Source organism: Condylura cristata, unplaced genomic scaffold (genome assembly GCF_000260355.1).
Source record: "Condylura cristata isolate star-nosed mole 26May11 unplaced genomic scaffold, ConCri1.0 scaffold00017, whole genome shotgun sequence".
Taxonomy (NCBI): Eukaryota; Metazoa; Chordata; class Mammalia; order Eulipotyphla; family Talpidae; genus Condylura; species Condylura cristata.
The window spans coordinates 25,952,532-25,970,984 of NW_004567118.1; the positions used below are offsets into that span (position 1 = coordinate 25,952,532).

The following is an 18,453-nucleotide window of genomic DNA, read 5'->3' on the forward strand; positions in this document are numbered from 1 at the left end:
GGGCAGGCGGCAGGCGGGAATCGAACTCTTGCAGAAGTGGCTTCAGATTCTCAGTGCTGTGCTTTAACTCGCTGCGCCACCAGGGAGGGCCCCAAAACTATCTTTTGAAATGAGAATTTCTCATGAAATGCAGGCAGACTGTCAAAACTTCACCTAAGTCCACTAGAGCTTCTAGGGACCTGGGTGCTGAGTTTGATATAGATGTGCTGCCGATTCAGGTGAGAGATGCTTCCACAGGTATAACTCATAACTCAAATAACTGAGGTGTTACAAATGCAGACCTTGAGGAGGTCTTTATAGTCAAGCTGATCCTAATATGAAAATAGCCCCTCACATCACCAGCCCAAAACCTAAGAAGAGATGGAAGGGCATTTGGAATTGGAGAGCTAATGAAGAGTGACAGGGAGTGCAGGGACTTGGAGAGAAGCTGAGTGTCCTCTCCACAGTTGCTCAACCTGCTTACCTTGAAGTCAGGGATCTGATAGCCTTTCCTCAGTGTGATCTGGAATACCTCCATGTTGCTGATGAAAGCCGCAAGCCTGGTCAGACTTTGCTTGCCACTCCCACCTACACCAACCAATAGAGCATTTCCCCGTGGCGACTCCAAGATCCGATTGATATGACAACTAAAGAGAAGGAAGAGGAAGCTCAGGGATTTATCAGACTTTTTCTGTGAGGACCACACCTAATGGTCTAAATAAAAATTGGAACTTGGAGACCCATCGTGGCTGAATTGTGGGAAACTTTGATTATTTATAAACCTGTTCTCACTTTCTTGCCCAAGTATTTTGCTTTAAACCAAAGCCACCTGTGAACCAGTGGAAGTAGAGGAAGAGTTTGTGGCATTCAGGTGGGATTGGAGGATGCAGGTGATGGTGAAGAGTGAAGAGCAGAACTTCCCTTCCCTTCCCTCCCCAGTTAAATCTCACCCTGCCTTGTTTACCCACCTTACTCTGATTCACCTACTTATGCTTTCAGGTAAGCGGAGAAGACAGGAAAAAGACAAAATGGAAAAAGCATACAACTAGAGAAATAAAAGTCATGGTAGGCTAGAAGAGAAGCAGGAATAGAAAAGTGTGTTCATGTTAGGAAAGGAGAACAATTAAAGTTGCAGAACAGCAGAGAACCCTGACATAGCTCTTGCCTGTCTTTCCCTACTTTAGCCTTGAATTTTGATGCCTTCAGAAGGAATATCTGTGGATTATTAGTGTCACCCTCTAAGAGACCCACTCTCTTGGTTTCTGGGCTCTTCCCTTCGCATTTATACTTACTGCTCTCAGTGCCATATTCCTGTTCCAGTAATAGGGAAGTATTGCCAGGCCCTGGGTTTAGACCATCCCCCTCCAGAAGAAGCTAGTCTTCTTGCCCCCTCCAGCCTTTTCTCAGATGCTTCTGTCAGAACAAGCTGTTCACTGCCCTCCATCCAAGTTATTACAAATGGCAAATTTTCATCATTTTTTATAACTGTCAAAACAATGTTACTTCAATACAATTTTTTTTATAAAGCTGTTTACTGTCTGCCCTTCAGAATAAACCACCAATCTTTTCTTTAATTCCCTTTAGCACCATGATCTACCTTATGTAGGGTGCCTACATTCTTTATAAAAATAACTTCTATTTCTTTTTTCTTATCTTGAAAACAATGACTATGCACATGCAAAATCCATAAAATATAGAAGAATCCCCACATTTCTAACTATCTTGGAATAAGCACAACTGATATTAATTTTATGTCCATCCAGACTTTATCTAAGGGTCAGTATGTTCAGAATGATGTATATACAAATGTAAATGTTCATGTCATAGATGTAGATGTGAATATGCATTTAATCTATATACGGTGTATATATCTTGTATATTTTCAAAATTGCATTGACATTGTACACTCAGTATACTATTTTGAAACCATTTCTTCACTTACCAAAACATTGTGATTATTTCCTTGTGGCACTGAATAATCTGCTAAAACTTGCTTTTAAAATGGATTGATACCTCATTGTAGAGGATAAGCTGTTTGCATGCAATAGCCTACCTTTGGATATTTAGGCTGTTTCTAACATCTCCCATTTATAAATGGTGCTATGGAAATAATTTTACTTTATATATATCTAATTATTTCCAGAGAATAAACTCCTAGAAGTAAACTTGCTGAGCCAAACAATAAGACAATTTCCATGGTTTTTGATACATACTGAAAAACTGCTCCCCAGATCAGGGTCGCCAATTAGTTAGTACTTCTTTCATATAGAATTGAACAAAATATGAATGTTATTGAAAAATTAGGATATGTTAGATTATATTAGTTGAATTAGAATAGCCAGATATTTTTAGCTTTCTGGACTTAAAATTATTCAACAATAAATTTATGTGATTAAAATTTATTGTCTTAAGTATTCAGTTTGTTTTTAAGATTTATTTATTTATGCATACAGAACTGGGGTATAGGCCAGAGGTGTAGGGGCTGTGAGAGGATTCACCAGAGACAGAGTGGGGAGGAACAGGCTGACTGATGAAGTACACTGCTGAGGGGAGAAGCAGGCAGCCCAGGAGAGGTCTACCACGCCATGTGGATCACCTCCAGGGTGGTTGGGGATCAAACTGATGCTGAAGTGGCTCTAGCTTCCTAGTGCTGTGCTTTAACCCACTGTGCCACCAGGGAGGGCCCAATATTCAGTTTTTATTGACTTATACTTGGTTCCTTCATGATTTTACTTTAATAATTTAGTGATGATATTTTTACTCTGTCTTATCTAGCTCTTGTATTAAGCCATGATTTCTAGACCAGTGAAAAGTGACTATAGTGATTTTGTAGTCCCTGTAGTCCTAGTTCGTTGAAGATATCCAGTACAGTTGTATTAAATTTAAACAAATTAATCTATGTCTTATACTTAGCATTGCATTTGAGGTGATGCACATGATCATTCATTATGTTGGGTGCAAGGGAACATCTGCTTGTGTTTACATTAGATGTTGCCTGACTCTAATGATAAAAGGAGACAATATAGTGCTAAGATATCCAGGCCTTCTCTTATATAAAAAAGGAGGGTGCATGAATGGATTAATGGAAGATAGAGAGAAAAATGGAGGAGGAAAAGGAACAGGCAGAGGAGAGGTCCACCTTTGGCTACACAATACCCAGCTTTGCTCTGAAAAGCCTGAATTCAGCTCAGCAAGGTCCATTTTATTCAATATCCACATGGAAATGCATCAGTAGTGTTGAAGTTTCCAAAGAAGAATGGTTAAGAATGCAACTGTCAGCATTAGACTCCAGCTGGGGATTCATTAACAACCTCTGACGAGGGCAAAGGACTCTGCATTTAAATTACAAAATTTAAAGAGAAGATCAATATTCTAAAGGGCTTCTGGGCCAGAAAACCAAGTCTGTCTAAGTTAAGTGCTTCCATGAATTTCTGGGAGATTAAAAACAAGAGCTGAAGATGTTGCACAGCCCAGCTGGAGGAAGCTGGCTTATTGAAGACTAAACATATACATATACATATACACATACACATACACATGCATACACACACACCATAGAGACTGATAAGATGCACAAAAGCAGGGTCTCAAAAGAAGCACTTCTGAAGGTCTTTTTTGGTTAATGATTCTGATGGGATTCTAAGAGAAAAAAAGAGGAGGCAGAAAAAGATATATGGGAATGACAAAATCAAAGACCAAGAAAAATTAAAATTATAACAAAGCAGGGGAATGATCTAATTGAAAGCTTTAAGAAAAAGCAGAGCAAGAGGCTGCTGAAATGGTGAAGGAAGTCAGTAGAGACACAAACAATAGCATCAAGAAATTTGTTATGTCATGAGCTGCTAATTAATTGCCAATCACAACATGTAGGTAGCAACAACCTTATGATGTGGGCATTCTTATTATCCTCATTTTTCATATATGAAAACTGAGGCCTGGGAAAAGTAAATATCCTTTGCAAATCCCCACAGTCAGTTAGTGGCAGCCCAGGATTTGAATTTAGGCCTGACTCTGCCTCAAGGGCCTCTGCCTGCTACCACTACAGTGCTCCATTACTAGGCTGTGCATAAAAGCAGCAGAAAGCCAGAACAGCCATATGTGGGAAAGGTGTGGGGAATTCAAGCAAGAGAAAAAGATTAAGAACTCAAGTGAACAAATAGCCATATAATAACATCAAAGTGAATGTATGTCTCATATTCTTTGAACAGCCAAAATAGCCATATAATAACATCAAAGTGAATGTATGCCTTATGCACTTTTGAACAGCCACCCCTTTGCCAGCCTGTGGGTTCCTGGGCAAACACGGAGATTTCCTCCGCCTTGTCCTACTCCCACTTTGGGTATAAGAAGATAAGACCTTTGTGGACTGAGCTCTAAACCCTCATGTGGAATGAAGCAAGGCTATGGAATCTTCCAATAGTCTTAGATTTCTTCACTGTATTGTTTGACTTTCCTCTCTCTGGCATGAGAAGAGAAAGCTTCTATTCTGTGTGACTGATAGGGGCAGCAAAGAGGGACCAAGGAGCTCCAGAGACAGAAGGGAAGGGAATGAAAGGATGATGTCATGGAACAGCGATATTTTAAAACAAATGTACAGGAAATTATATGTACAAATATGCCCTTCAGCAGGTTCATTATTCTAGTTATTTTGTCATTGCTAAACGCAGTGCAGGTTTCACTTTGGAAACTATCTTCAGAGTCTGTTTTGAAGCTCCAGTAGAAAAGCCAGTTTTCATAGCCTTCCCTTATTTTTCCCTAAAAGCAATATTAGTCAATTTCCCTGCTGGAAGCTACATTGACTGAATCATTTGGTATTCTCCCAAGACAAATTTATCCTTAAAGGACAAAGATTTGCTTCAATTCCAAGACTATGGCTCAGGCTTTGGTACCTCTTAAACAGGCGGGAAATTGTACACTGAAGCTTCACAGGTTAGTTAACAGACATCTTAAAAACCTTTGTTATTGACCACCCCTTGTGTACCAGACACTGGTCTAGGTACTGGAGAGTCAGCAGTCTGTGTGCTCAAGGACTTTATCCTGGATTAAGATTTGAGGAAACATTACAGCGTGATGGTCCAGAGCACACACAATAGAGCCAGACTGCTTTGGTTTATCTATTTCTAGGGTGTGTGACCTTCCGTGACTTCCCTCATCTCTCTGGGTATCATTTTCCTCTCTTATAATATAGGGATAATAGTAGACCTCTCTTTCTTCAGGGTTTTTCTGAAAACTAAAAAAAATTGAAGTCTGCAAAGTACCACACACCAGTGTTACAGTGAATTCTAAGCTAGATGCAGCCCTGAGGTATCTTATCAAATGCTTGCTTTTCAGTGAGGCCGTTCTGATTACCCTACTTAACATTGCAATCACCCCAGAACTTTGTATTGCCCTTCATTCTGCATTTTTCTCCACATCATTTAACCCAAATGATATTCTTTTTTAATTTGTTTTTTTAATATATATTTTTTACATCATTCTTCACTTTTGTACAACGTATGCTTTTTCATTTTGGTTGTAACCCCTGTGGACTTCCCACCACCAGTTCACCCATGGAGCAATGTCACGAGACTGCGAGAGGACACAGGGTCCAAGGCACACATGGAGGGACCCTCCTTAGGAACGGGGGTGGTTTACTAACTAAAATAGCAGGGGAGGAAGGATTTGTGGGTGGATGCAGATAGGCTCTTAGATATGATGACAAGGGGATGACACAATTCTCCGCTGGCCACTTTCATTATCTCAGTGAAATAAGAGATATGCTCATTAACTATGAATAAAGAGGGAGGAAAAAAATGTGTGATACTGCTGCCATCAAGGGAAGGGGAAGAAAGCAAACTGCCAATGTAGTAGAGGAGTATTTCTAGAAAATTTGAGGGCCCATTTAATATTTGTGGCTGACAATCTGAAGCAAACCAGCAAACATGGTGGGAGATCTTTCTCTATAATCTTCATATGCTTAGATGCAACTGTGGAATGTGGTAGTGGGGGGTTTTGTCACATGGATGCCATGACAGAAAACTGGGGAGCTTGCACTGGGATGGAACCTATGGTGGTTGGGGAAGTTATGTAAAGACATGATAAAGGGGCAGGTCAAAGAAGTTTGAGAAAGTAGTTGACTTCATAAAACTAAGTCTTAATGAGATTTAAGAATAGCTCGAATATTTATATTTGCAACAACATGAATGGAATTGAGGAACATTAGGTTAAGTGAAATAAGTAGGTCAGAAAGACAAATACTCTATGACCTCACTTATATGCAGAATCTGAAAAATACAAACACAAAGCAGATTTCTGGTTGCCAGAGGAGGATTGTGAGTGGGGGAATTAGTAAGGTGATTAAAAGGCAAAAACTTCTAGTTATAAAAGTAAGTCAGAGGGATGTACAACATAATGATTCTAGTCAAAAATGCTTTATTATGTATTTAAATGTTGCTAAAAGAATAGATTTTAAAATTTCTCTTCACAAAGAAAATAATCAACCATTTAGTTGATGATGGCTGTTAACTAATTTTATTGTGGGCATCATTTTGCAATACATATTTAAATCATTGTGTCATATACCTTAAACACACAATATTACAGGTCAATAATATCTCATAGAAATGAAAAAGAATATCTGGGATACCTGTTCTAGACAGGAAACTATAGAGACATTCTGTAGGGGAGGAGGAGGGAGAAGGATCAGGATAGGAGTGGGAGGAGCACAAGGGAAGATGGTGATGGCGCATGGACGAATTGATGGCGGGAACTTAATGGGGGAAACTATCCATTGTACAAAAATGAAACTAGAACAGATGGGTAAAAGAATGGATCAGAGGGAATGATGTTTATAATTGAGGTGTTGGAGGTGGTTTCATTATTGATAATAGAAACTCTAGGTTAAGAACAGATTTAGTGAGTAGTTGAGATGGGATGAGAGAAAAGGTCACTGGAGTTAAGAGCTCAAGGAACATAAAAACCAAGAGCTACACAGATGCTGGAGTGTATAGTGCCAGTTGAGGAGAGAAAGATGACCGTGCATGAAGGTCTGGGTGAACGGTGTGGAGTAACTGGATGTCAGTTGTTAACTAGGACAGGTCATGAATTTGACAGCTCAACTTCTATATTTTGAAACATCAGGATTTTGTGAAGAATGAAAGGATAAAGGCATCTTTAAACCTTTGGAGTGGGGTGTGGGTGAGGACGGTACTTAGCTCTTTCTGGAACAGGGAGCATGTGGAATTAGGAAGGGAAAAAACCCTGCTTTCCTCAATTGGGTCAATAAGTCTTCAGCCAGAATTCATCAGTAAAGAGCTGAAGCTGAGTAGAGTTTGTTGTTGAAGACCATGAATACCAAGGGGAAGGGTGGAAGAATTTCGGCAGGCAGTGGGGGTGGGGGTTGTGGGAGGGAAATGGGCCTTGTTATTAGGGAATATAGAGAGCAATATAGATATAGCATTGGTGTGACTACATTATCTGGCAGGCTTGGTTACTACACTCAGCGACTCATTTGATAGCAACAACACTTAAAGATATTTAGTTTTTGAAATATGTGTGCATTTAAACAAAAACCTCCAGTTTCATGATTTAAAATTGGTCCTTGGATTAATGTAGGGTGGAGATGCAGGTGTTGAGCTGTCCTGGTGCCACTTTCATGATCTGGCATTTTCTATTGGTGTGCCTGTGATGACCAAGGGATTGTAAACTGCTGACAAGGAAATTAATCGAGTTAGGTTAGATTCACACTAGTGCTGCCCCCAAAGGCCAGTGGTAGAAGCTACAGTTTCTTTATCAGCTGCCATCTTGACCTTCAATGCAGAATTGTCTTTCTGTTTACTTCAAAGTGTCCTCAAACACCCAATGAGATCCCTTATGTTGAGAAGAGGAGGAGACTAAGGAAAGATAGATGAAGCATACTTACACATGGCGCATGGCATCCTCAAAGAGAACCAGGTCCATCACTGTGTTGACTTCATTGTGGTTCTCCAAGGCTTCTACCAAAGTCTGTGTCAGAAGTTCCCATGATTGTACAGGCATATACTTAGGCTCCCCGATGCCATTTGCAAAATGACAATACATGTTCAAGCTTCGGGTATGCTCTGCAGTTTCTTCAATACCCTGACAATGAGACACAGGGGGAAAGTCCCTCCTTAGGAACTCTCAAATCTGGTGGTTCCATCCAGAGTTGAGGCACAGAGTCTGCCTTTTCTCTATGCATGCTCCCTGCAAATTAACTGTTGGGATTTCTTCCAACACTTTCCTCTAGAGGATCCCTTACAAGTAGATGTTTAACATTAATTTATCAGTTCCACATGAATGATATCCATTGTTCCTGTGGACTGGAATTGGAAGGTGGGAGATAGCCTCCTTATGTGCACAGTAAAAGGCCTTATGTGAGCAGAGGAGTTGGTGGGGACACCTGGGTGGTTTTCCCTAAACAGCGGTCTTTTTTTAGGGGATCGTGGCCCAATGATATGACCTTCCACAGGTCAGGATATTCTAATAGCTCTTGCTTCTGATTCACAGCTATGTCATAGAGCACCATAGAACATTCTTTCCTATTTCCACTGAGATTGGATTCAATAGACCTCCAGGCTTAATTCAAAGGCTCAGTCCAGTGGGACTGGCTATTGAAGCATGTGCCACAAGCTATCCTTAGGTGACTGACTGGCTTGTTTTATGGGGCCTTGCTAATCTTGAAGCTTTATATTCAAACCTCCTATCTATAAAACTTTCATATAGATATGGGCTTACATTGCCTTCTGGGCAAACCTTAGCATTTTAATAAATACCCTATACAATTCAACTAACTTAAAAGATATACTCTAAGTACTCAAGTATTTTCTTTTTAATTCAGGAGGGAATTACTTGTCAAAACCTATATATAGACTTCAAGAGTTAAGAAATGTTGTGGAGGAGGCAAGTTTAAGAAAGAATAGGTTTTTAATACATATGTAGAATAGGTTTTTAATACATATGTAGAATAGGTTTTTAATACATATGTCCCACTTGCCATTCTTAAAGTTCAGAGTGGAAAATCCACCTAGGAAAGAAATTACCCACATGCCATTCATCAATAGGGGCATAACTCAGGGCATCTGTCACTATAGGGTTAGCAATGTAAACCCATGGAACGATATTCATCAAATCTAATGTAGCAAAAGTGATGATGACAATAATATTTATAGAGAAACCAGTGATACTACCTAGGTATATGAAGGAAGAAATGTGAAGAGTTATAGCTTAAAGAATTACTATATTTTGAAGGTGGTTTCTGGGTCCCAGGAAATCCTTAAATTATTCCAGCTTTGCCAGACAGTAATACTGTATGTTCAGACATTTGGATGAGAATTGATGCTGCAGAGTCATTCTTGCTAGTTGAGCAAAGCACATGGGAAAGCAATGTGGAAACACATTTCTGTATAAAAATGGTATAATATATTTGGAATCAGCCCTAATGGTATCAGTGGGAACTACTGATCTAGGGGAGGAACAACTGAAGTGCAGTTCTAACAAGCCTGGTCTACAAAGACTCTTTGATGAACAAAATAACTAGTTTCAGATTTTATGATCAGAGCCATTCTGTGTAATGGTGAAGGAAAACCAACTCACACAGTAAACCAGAGATTTCTTAATAGTGATGCTCTATCACACAGGGAGTAATTTAAAGAATGTTCAGCTTCTAATGGTAGACACATGAGTATATTGCTTGTTCAGCGGAAACTGGGGCACCTTTTCTTTGGTAACCAACACCAAGATTTGAGGCAGCTAAAGGTGCTTCAGGCTGATATTCCAAATGTTGCTGGGGGACATAAAAGTAGAATTAATTATATGTATATTTGTGGTCAAAAAGATGTGTCCTTTGTATACAAACACCTGTCACTACACGGTTAGCCATATGAACAGATAGGAACATCTATTTCAAGGGCTGAATGTTATTATTCCAAGGTGCTAGCTCAAGCCAACTTAAGACAATCATGCGTTGTTTACAGTTTAACAAATGAATATGTAAATGGAGATGCAAAGAGAGGAGCATCTAAGATGTGAGAGCACTGAACATCAAGTTGGAGAAAACTGATAGGAGTAGTGGAGTATTTCAGGGTGTTTGAACTAATAAATGCAAGGCTGCATTTTTTTTTTTTAAGTAACTCATAAGATTAGTTACTTAAATGCTATTTAAAAGCTCAAACATTTGTGTGTAGGTTGGAATGGACTGTAAATACCAGCACAAATAGACCTAGGATCTCATCAGGAAAAAAATATGGAGCCAAACCTAACAAAATAAACATAGGGACTCAGGTTAGCTGTAGTGGTAATTTTCACACTACAAAATAAGTAAATAAATAAAATAGTAAGCTCTTAGGCTATTGTAATATATCCAGGCTTTCCAAGGTATATTCCAATGACCAAGCAGTATGGAAATTATTAATATCTTTATGAAGGGGAAAGAATCTTGGGGTCTAAAATGTTTGGGAAATGATACATGAATGAAGATTAGCCAAGATTTTTAGAGCTTTTATGTGATGAATGTGTGTGAACTTCCAGTAGGGATATATCGTATGAAGTATTTTCTCAACTTAATTTTAGTTTACATAACTCCTTTCCAAGGAGTATATGGAGTACAGTTGCTTGGCAAGACACACTTTGGTAAATTTAGTAGGAAACTTACAAATTTATATAAGAAAAGAAGTGGCCTTTGTTTTTGGTCGACCCCATCTGGATTGTGTGATGGAAGCTGGGCAGCACAATTTCAGAGGGGGAAACTGATAGGAGAGTAGTCAAAAGGATGTTAGATTCCTCTGGGTTTGAACAGGCACCATGTCAGAAATAGCTGAAAGGACAGAGGTTATTTGGCTTGAAGAAGAAAACACCCAGGAAAGACAAAATAAATGATCATAAAATATTTGATGGTTTGTCATGTGGACCTGGTATTGGTGGACAGGGAAACAAATTTTGGTCAGAATAAATTGCCAGTTTAAAATTATTCCAGAACTTCCAAATTTCTAGTCATTAGCAATTTCAAAGTGCCTTAGGCAAGATGAGATAGTGCTTTGCTTTTCCATGCTGGAATATCAATTGGAATGACCAACATGGGAAATGTAACTGAGAAGAGTAAGTGGTGTTAAGATTTGGATCAGGTGATCATCATCAGATCTTCTTAACATTGAGTCTCTATGATCAAATTGTATCTCTTCTTGCCCCAGCATTTATCTCCTAGGAAAAAAATAAAGATTTTCCTTTCTTTATCTAATCTCTGACTTTCTCCAATTTATGGGCTAGATTTTTATTATTCATGTGACCATTTGTATAATCATCACTATATTTCAAATGTCAAAATAAATCACAAGATAATACTCACATCAAAAAATTTTTTGACTGTATCTTTCTGGATTTTGTTAAACAGATCAAAGTCCTTTTCTTCCACCATTTTATCCTGATAAACTCTGTTTGACTCATGCAGATAAAGCTTTACTAGGTCCTGAGAAGACTTTACACATTCCACTGTGGAGAAGAGAATGCCCTGTAGAGAGAATAGACAAAAAATAGCGTTAATAACAAATTAAAAACTTCAATAGCTCCAATTTATTCAATGCAGTGTGTAACAGGTATTGGCTTAGATGTTTTCCAGAACAGTTCCCAGTCCATTTTATCAGTACTTCATGACCCCAGAATACTAGAAGAAAGGAAAGTTATAGGACAATTTTATTAATATAGACACAAAGATTGTATAAAAGGAAGCAAGGATCCAACAAACAAACATGTAGCTGCCAAGCTGGATTTATAAGATTGATCTAAAATTAAAAAAAAATCAATGTAATTTATCATGTTTTCAGAATAAAAGAGAAAACATTATAATTATTTCAATAGGCACAGACACATCATTTAAGTTTCAACATACATTCATGATTAAAACTCTAGTAAATTGTAAGTAGATAAATTTATATTTTTAATTGAGGAACAATGGTTGACAGCACTCTGTGAGTCAGAGGTACAGTATTAACTGTATGTGGTGATATGAATGTGAATGTGATATGACTGTGGTGTGGTAGCTACACCAATGCACTGAAAGTCCTTCAACGTCTGTTGTGTTGCTTTTTACTTTGCTCTTCCCTCTCTCCCTCTTACTGTGGTAGCCTCAATTCTCCATTCAGATTTCTAGGGTTTGGTTGGTTTTATCTCACCCGTTGTTTTGTTTCTTTGTATTCCACATGTAAGTGACACCATCAGTATATGTCTTTCTCCTGATTTATTTTTCTTAACATAATCCCCTCCAAATCCATGTTGTTGCAAATGGCAAGACATTTTTATAGCTGAGTAGTATTCCTTTACATACACACACACACACACACAGAAACTTGCTAATACGCTGATCTGTCTTTGGGTACTTGGGTTGTTTCTGTAAGCTTGCTCTTCTTTACTAAGGTTATAATTTCACTGCAAAATGTGTCCCTGAGTCACCCACATGTGCATGTCTGGTCATCAGCCTCATAGGTAAAATGTATTCATTTGGAGTAGATTGGATGATAGTTTCTATTTTGTTCTTCTGGAAATTTTAGATTATAGATGGAAAATTAAATGTGTTACTTGGCCTTTGGCTTGTTTAATGTAGCCAATCTTTTTCCTATTTCCAAAATATCATACATATCAAAATTGGTCATGAAGAAGAAAGCCTATTATTAAAAAGACTTTCAACAATTCCAGAAAGCTACTTCTGTACTTGGCGTTTCCAAGTGTGCCATATATAGCAAAGACACAGATGTGGTATACATACACAATGGAACAATACTCAACTATTAAAAAAATAACCTTGCCATTTGTGATAACATTGATGGAGCCAAACAAGACTGTGCTAAGTGAATTAAATCAAAAGGAGAAAGACAATGCATCATTTACATATAAAGAAACAAAACAAAAGGTGAGATAAAACCAAACTAAACAAGGCTTAGAAGTCTGACTATAGAATAGAGGGGGAAGGGAAGGGGAAGGTAGGAGTTAAAAAAGGCGAGGGAGTGCAATGGACTATGGTGGAGGACAATGGATGCTTTGGTGGTGGGTGTAGTATAGTAAGAACACCTGAAGGGGGAGATCCTGTACCTCTAAAATGCAGAAAGAAATTTTCTTAATCTGACAAAGAACATTCACAGAAACCTCTGGTTGGCATCATGCATAATAATCAACCATCAGAAGATTTCCCTCCTCAAATTAGGCATGTGGTAAGTTGCCACTCTTACTATTTCAACAGTGCACTGGTATAGTCGTAGTGAGGGCAATCGACAAGAAAATGAAATGCAATTTAAGGCTTAGCAGAAATCATTAACCATTTCCATTTCAGTGCTACAAGTAACTATCTCAAAGGTTGCAAACAAAATGGCTATTATCATTGCGGTTGTTATTATTTACTATTTTTATTTGTCAATACTCTGACCTTATAAATGCAATCATGGATATAAGCAATATAAAGGTAATATAAAAAATACCATATGTTTCTGTTTATATAAAGTCCAACATAATGCAAAATAATTTATGGTGTTAGAAATGCAGAAAGTACTTACTCTGGAAAGGAGGTAAAAAGAATAACTGGAAAGAAGTAAAAAGGGGAGCTTCAAGGATGCTGGGAGTGTCCTATGTCTTGACCTGAGTTTTGTGGTTGTTTACCTGGATATGATGACTTTGTGACAATTATGCCAATGAACTGTTTGCTTTTCTACTGTTTGCTTTTCTACCTGTATGTTATGCTTTAATAAAAGTTTATTTAAAAATTTTCATTAGAATACTTTGGCCTCCCCTATTCTTATTATTTTAAAAACAAGAAATTCCATTAGCTTTCTTTGGTTCCACCTACACATAAATTCAACTTCTCTCTTCTCAGGTATCCTAGGTATTGGTTATATCTGTGATGCAGAGGGCAGGAAAGTACTAACTTCGAATCCTGACTTTTGGAACTTTGTATTTACAATGAAGTATGCTTTCAGTTGAAGTTTTTAAGTCTTGTGGAGAAACACTCAAGCTGAATGACATTAAGAACTGAATGAATGTAAGCCTGTCAAGCACAAACTGCACCATCTGAGACAGTAATGTAGCACTGAGATGGGAATGGTTAATGATTTCTGCTACACAGGGTGCTATCAAATTCTGTTCTGATTGGGAAGGAATGAGGGAAGCACAGAGAAGGTATGAATTACTGAGCCTTGGATTAAGCTGGATAGAGGAAATCAGCATGTTTTCTAGGCAGTGCAGTTGTCCTAGTGGGCATTCAACCATCCCTTAATCTCTTCTGTCAGACTTTTAGACTAGCAGGCAGGCAGGGAGGGAAGGCAGGGAGACACTGCAGTCGAGCTCTGAGCTTAAACCTCTTATCTGAGGGAGGGTGGTGAGGGGCTGTATGGCAGAAGGGAGGCAGGTGCTCCATGGGGGTTGCGCTTTCCCACATGTATGGCAGGTGGTTGACAGCTGGCAGGCTGCAGAGACCTGGCTGGAATACAGAGCCCAGGGGGTTGCCACTCAGGCAAAGGAATGAGGCAGGGGAAACCAGACACACAGCCAGTATCTCCAACATCTCAGCTCTGAGTTCTTCCTTGATGTTCCATCAGTTGCCACTGAAACAAGTTCGAAAAAGAACCTTCTTTGTTAAGGAAGTGTTCGCAATGATCCTAGGTCACCTGCACAGTAGGGCTGAAGGTTTTAAATACAGGTGAGACTGTTTTAGAGTGATCATGCTCAAGATACTTGATATGCCTTTGTGTGGCACAGTGTTGTCATTTCTAAATTGGAGACAATCAGTGTTTTCCTTTAGATGGTGGTTGTGAGGATGAAACTGTTTGTTAATAGTTGTAAAGGGCTTAGGTCTGGGCTCAGTAAATGTGAGATATTATTATAGACAAAAGTAAAACTTTTTATTAGGATCTACTCTAGTCTCCAATTATCTTCCCCATTCTTTTTCTTACCTGACATGCCATATTATTCTGTGCCACCTGACTAGAAAATGTGTTATTCCATTAACATTGATTATACTTTTCTCTCTCTGTCCATTCATGCTGTCTCTCCTAGCTGGAAATCTCTCTGATCCTCTGTTAAACTGGGATGACAATGTGTATTTCAAAAGGTTGTCATGAACTTTCATGGTTGTACAGGTGACAAGGTGTCTTCCTAGGCAGGGCAGTGGGTACTTCCAAGTAAAAATGACTACCTCTTCTCCCTTTAGTTCTGCTGCTATGAGAAATGCACATCTGTCACATGATTTTACTTTTTAATCAATATTTTTTTAAATTTGGAAATGAAGAGGGTAGCACCCCTACTTCATCATACTGCAGTAAAATTGAAGAGAAATTTAATTTGTGTGGAGAAATGTCTTTCTCAATGCTTAGTAAATGGGAGCTAAGAGTCGGCAGGCACAGGTTTACCAGTGTGTAAGCCTGAAGGCCACAGAATAGAGCTGAATTTTCCTTGCTGCTTTAATTATGTTATTGCTATTCCCATAAGAAGTACAAGTGAGGAGGACAGAAAGTTGTGGTAGAAAGGGTGCAGGTCAGGAACTTGAAGAGATAGATTTTAGTTTCAGTTCTTTCTTGGCTGGCTCTTAGGCAAACCTATATAATCTCAGTGGGTCTCTCCTTCCTCAGTAAATCAATGACAGACTTAAAGAGTATACGTGATCCTGGAGTGATGTCCTGGAATGCCCAGACATGTTCTCACAGCTTATTTTGTTGTGGGTCTCAGTGACTTTACCGTTAACCTTTCTAGAGCATAGCTCTTAGATCTTCAAACAAATATTCAGTGGTTTTCTGCTCTTTAGAACCAAGAATCTGACTGGAACATGCTGGTCCATTCCCTCAGTGTCTGAGGTTCCCCAGAGTCCTCCTGCACATGTAGTGCTCTGGGGAATTAATTCCAAAAATATGTGCTCTACATGGAGGGTAATGTCTCATTCCCTCCTCTCTTCATGTTGAAGAGACATCTGTAGGGACATCTCCCTACAGGTGTAACTTCTACTTGGCTGGTATAACATCCTTCAATAATGGCCCAGTGCTCTCTTGGAGAGAAGGCGCTTACAAATTAATTTCTGCACATTCTTGTGGAGGGGAATGTGGTGTTCAGGGTGGGAGGGGAGCTACCATGGGAGGATGCTCTAACTGACCCAGGGCAAGAGCAGGCCCAGCTTTGCTGTATCACACTCTGGAGATATGATAGTAAAGGGCTAAGCAACTGGAAGCCAAAGGCAGAGACAGGTCATCATCAATCAGATAAGTCATTGGAAGGATCTTGAAATAGCTTTAGCCTGGAAGAGAAACTGGAATTTTTAGGACTAAGATACCACAGGGGGAGGCAGATGGTGTGTCAGGAATATTGCAGCATGGCTTCTTCAAGAAACAGATCTATCCTGTATCGCTTGGGGGACAATTCTTTTTTTTTTTTCATTCTAAGAATAATGGTGTACTACCAGAAACTGTAAAATAGGTTCCTATTTCTGGGCCCACCCTGGTGGCACAACAGGTTAGGATGCAGCACTGCAAGCTAGCCACAGCCACTTCAGTACGAGTTTGATCCCCAGCCCCAGAGGTGATCCACATGGCGCGGCAGACCTCTCTTGGCCCGCCCACTGCTCCCCTCAGTAACTTTTGATTAACCTGTCCTCCTTCCCACTTTGTCTCTGGTGAATCCTCTCACTGTCCCAAAAACTCTGGCTTGTACCCCAGCTCTGTATGCATAAATAAAATAAATCTTTAAAAAATAACAGGTCCCTCTTTCTTTTGTGCCACTTTCCTTTCTAGGTACACTCAACCTGCTAAACAATACTATCTTCAAGATGCTAAGCTTGAACAAACCAACTCTGAAATGCATTTTGCTTACTGGGAAATAACATAATCAGTAACTTGGACTCTATTTTGCTGAAGTCCTTCCTCATGGAGTCCACAGCATAAATAAAATTTTCCTTTGCCTAGGAGTTTGACATTATTTTACTGAGAATTGTAGGTACAGATTACCACTGAGTCTTCTAAGGTGTCTTGGAGCAGATGAACCCACCTGGAAAATGTTGGCAAAATCTCTAAGATTGAAGATGTAGTGGAATTTGATTGCTGTGGGTAGAAATGTAGTAGCAATTTTCTGGTGGAAGGTAAGGGCCAGATTGATCAGCTGGGGGACGGATTTCTGCAGCGCTGCTGGGAAGTTTCCGAGTTTTAGGTGCTGGGTCAGGATGGTGCTGTAGATGGAGGACAGGGCATCTGCTCCCGGAAAGGAGAGGACGAACACACTGAAGTGACGCTGCACAAGGAAACAACGTGTGAGGAGTTAGGCACCTTTATCACAGAATAAAAGTCACCTTTTTCCTTCATTCTACAGCCTGCTCAAATTTCTCACTCTAAACTCAAACTATGCTTGACTGGAGGATTACAGTTTTGGACTTTAGATTAAAGATCTCAGTATGAGAGAGCAGGAAGAGAACTGATCTTGGACTCAGAGAATCTAATTCCAAATCTGAATTTGATATGGAATATCTGCAGGACTTTGGGAAAATCATGTCATCTCTCTGAAGTTTTCTCATTCAGAAGATTGAGTTGAATCACATGAACTCTAACTCTTTCCAGCACTAAAAGCTTCATTATTCTGGGTCTAGGAGTTTCTGTCTCTGCTGAAATACAAGTTAGCATCTTGTATGATTCAGCATTTCAAGAGGTTGAACAGGGGAAAGCTATGTATTTCTTATATTGAGTGCATCATCCCTGGTACCAAGGGTCCTCTTTACCTGAAGTCTTGGATTGATGGTGAAGCTTCCAGCAGTGGGGTTCATACAAGAAATGTACTGTACATTCATGATTTCCTTTAGAGACAGTTTGTTCCGATCATACCTGGAAAGCCAGAAGCATGGATGAGAGTCGTATGAGGATCCAGGAAGGTGTGTGCTTTCTCAAGGGATGTGGGATGTATCTTATCATTGTATTTTGGGAGGTAAAAAAAAAGTCTGATGCAATGGGAGACATTGAAAAGAGATAATAATTGAGGATAAAATCCTGAGAGTTCCAATAACAACAGAAGTAGCATAGAAAGAAGACACCACCAGGTTAGACTAAGAGATGGGGAATTAGCAGGAATGTGTAACACTGCTGAAAGTAAAGAAATCTGGTAGTTCCAAAAGGAAAAGCAGTAAACTGTATCATGCGCTGTAGAGAGAATATGGAGGATCATAACCTACAGGGGTCCATGTGATGCCACAATAAAGAGGGTTAATAGCTAGGCAAGAATAAATGAAGGAAATAGAACTCAATAAAATGATAGTGGTCTGAGGAATGAGTGGGAAATATGTAAGTAGAAAAAGAGTAGAGAGATAACTTGATTAGTAGGGAGAAAGATAGCGCAATAATAATAAAATAATTTTTGGAATAAAACAGGATTTATTCAAAGGAGCCAATCAGGAAATAGGGGGTATAGTTGATGAAGTCAGGGTTTCAGGAGATGAGAGAGAGAGAGAGAGAGAGAGAGAGAGAGAGAGAGAGAGAG

General features: G+C 39.2%; 1 protein-coding gene across 1 annotated transcript in view; it reads right to left on the reverse strand.

Moving 5' to 3' along the window:
• DNAH9 (dynein, axonemal, heavy chain 9) overlaps positions 1–18,453 on the reverse strand; it is a 273,404-nt gene that overhangs the window by 109,043 nt on the left and 145,908 nt on the right. The window contains exons 40-44 of the mRNA XM_004684583.1: positions 17,702–17,804; positions 16,981–17,220; positions 11,318–11,479; positions 7,880–8,076; positions 464–626 (exon numbers count right to left, since the gene is read on the reverse strand). Of these exons, the coding sequence (XP_004684640.1) occupies positions 464–626; positions 7,880–8,076; positions 11,318–11,479; positions 16,981–17,220; positions 17,702–17,804 (865 nt within the window). The remainder of the gene's footprint in view (positions 1–463; positions 627–7,879; positions 8,077–11,317; positions 11,480–16,980; positions 17,221–17,701; positions 17,805–18,453) is intronic.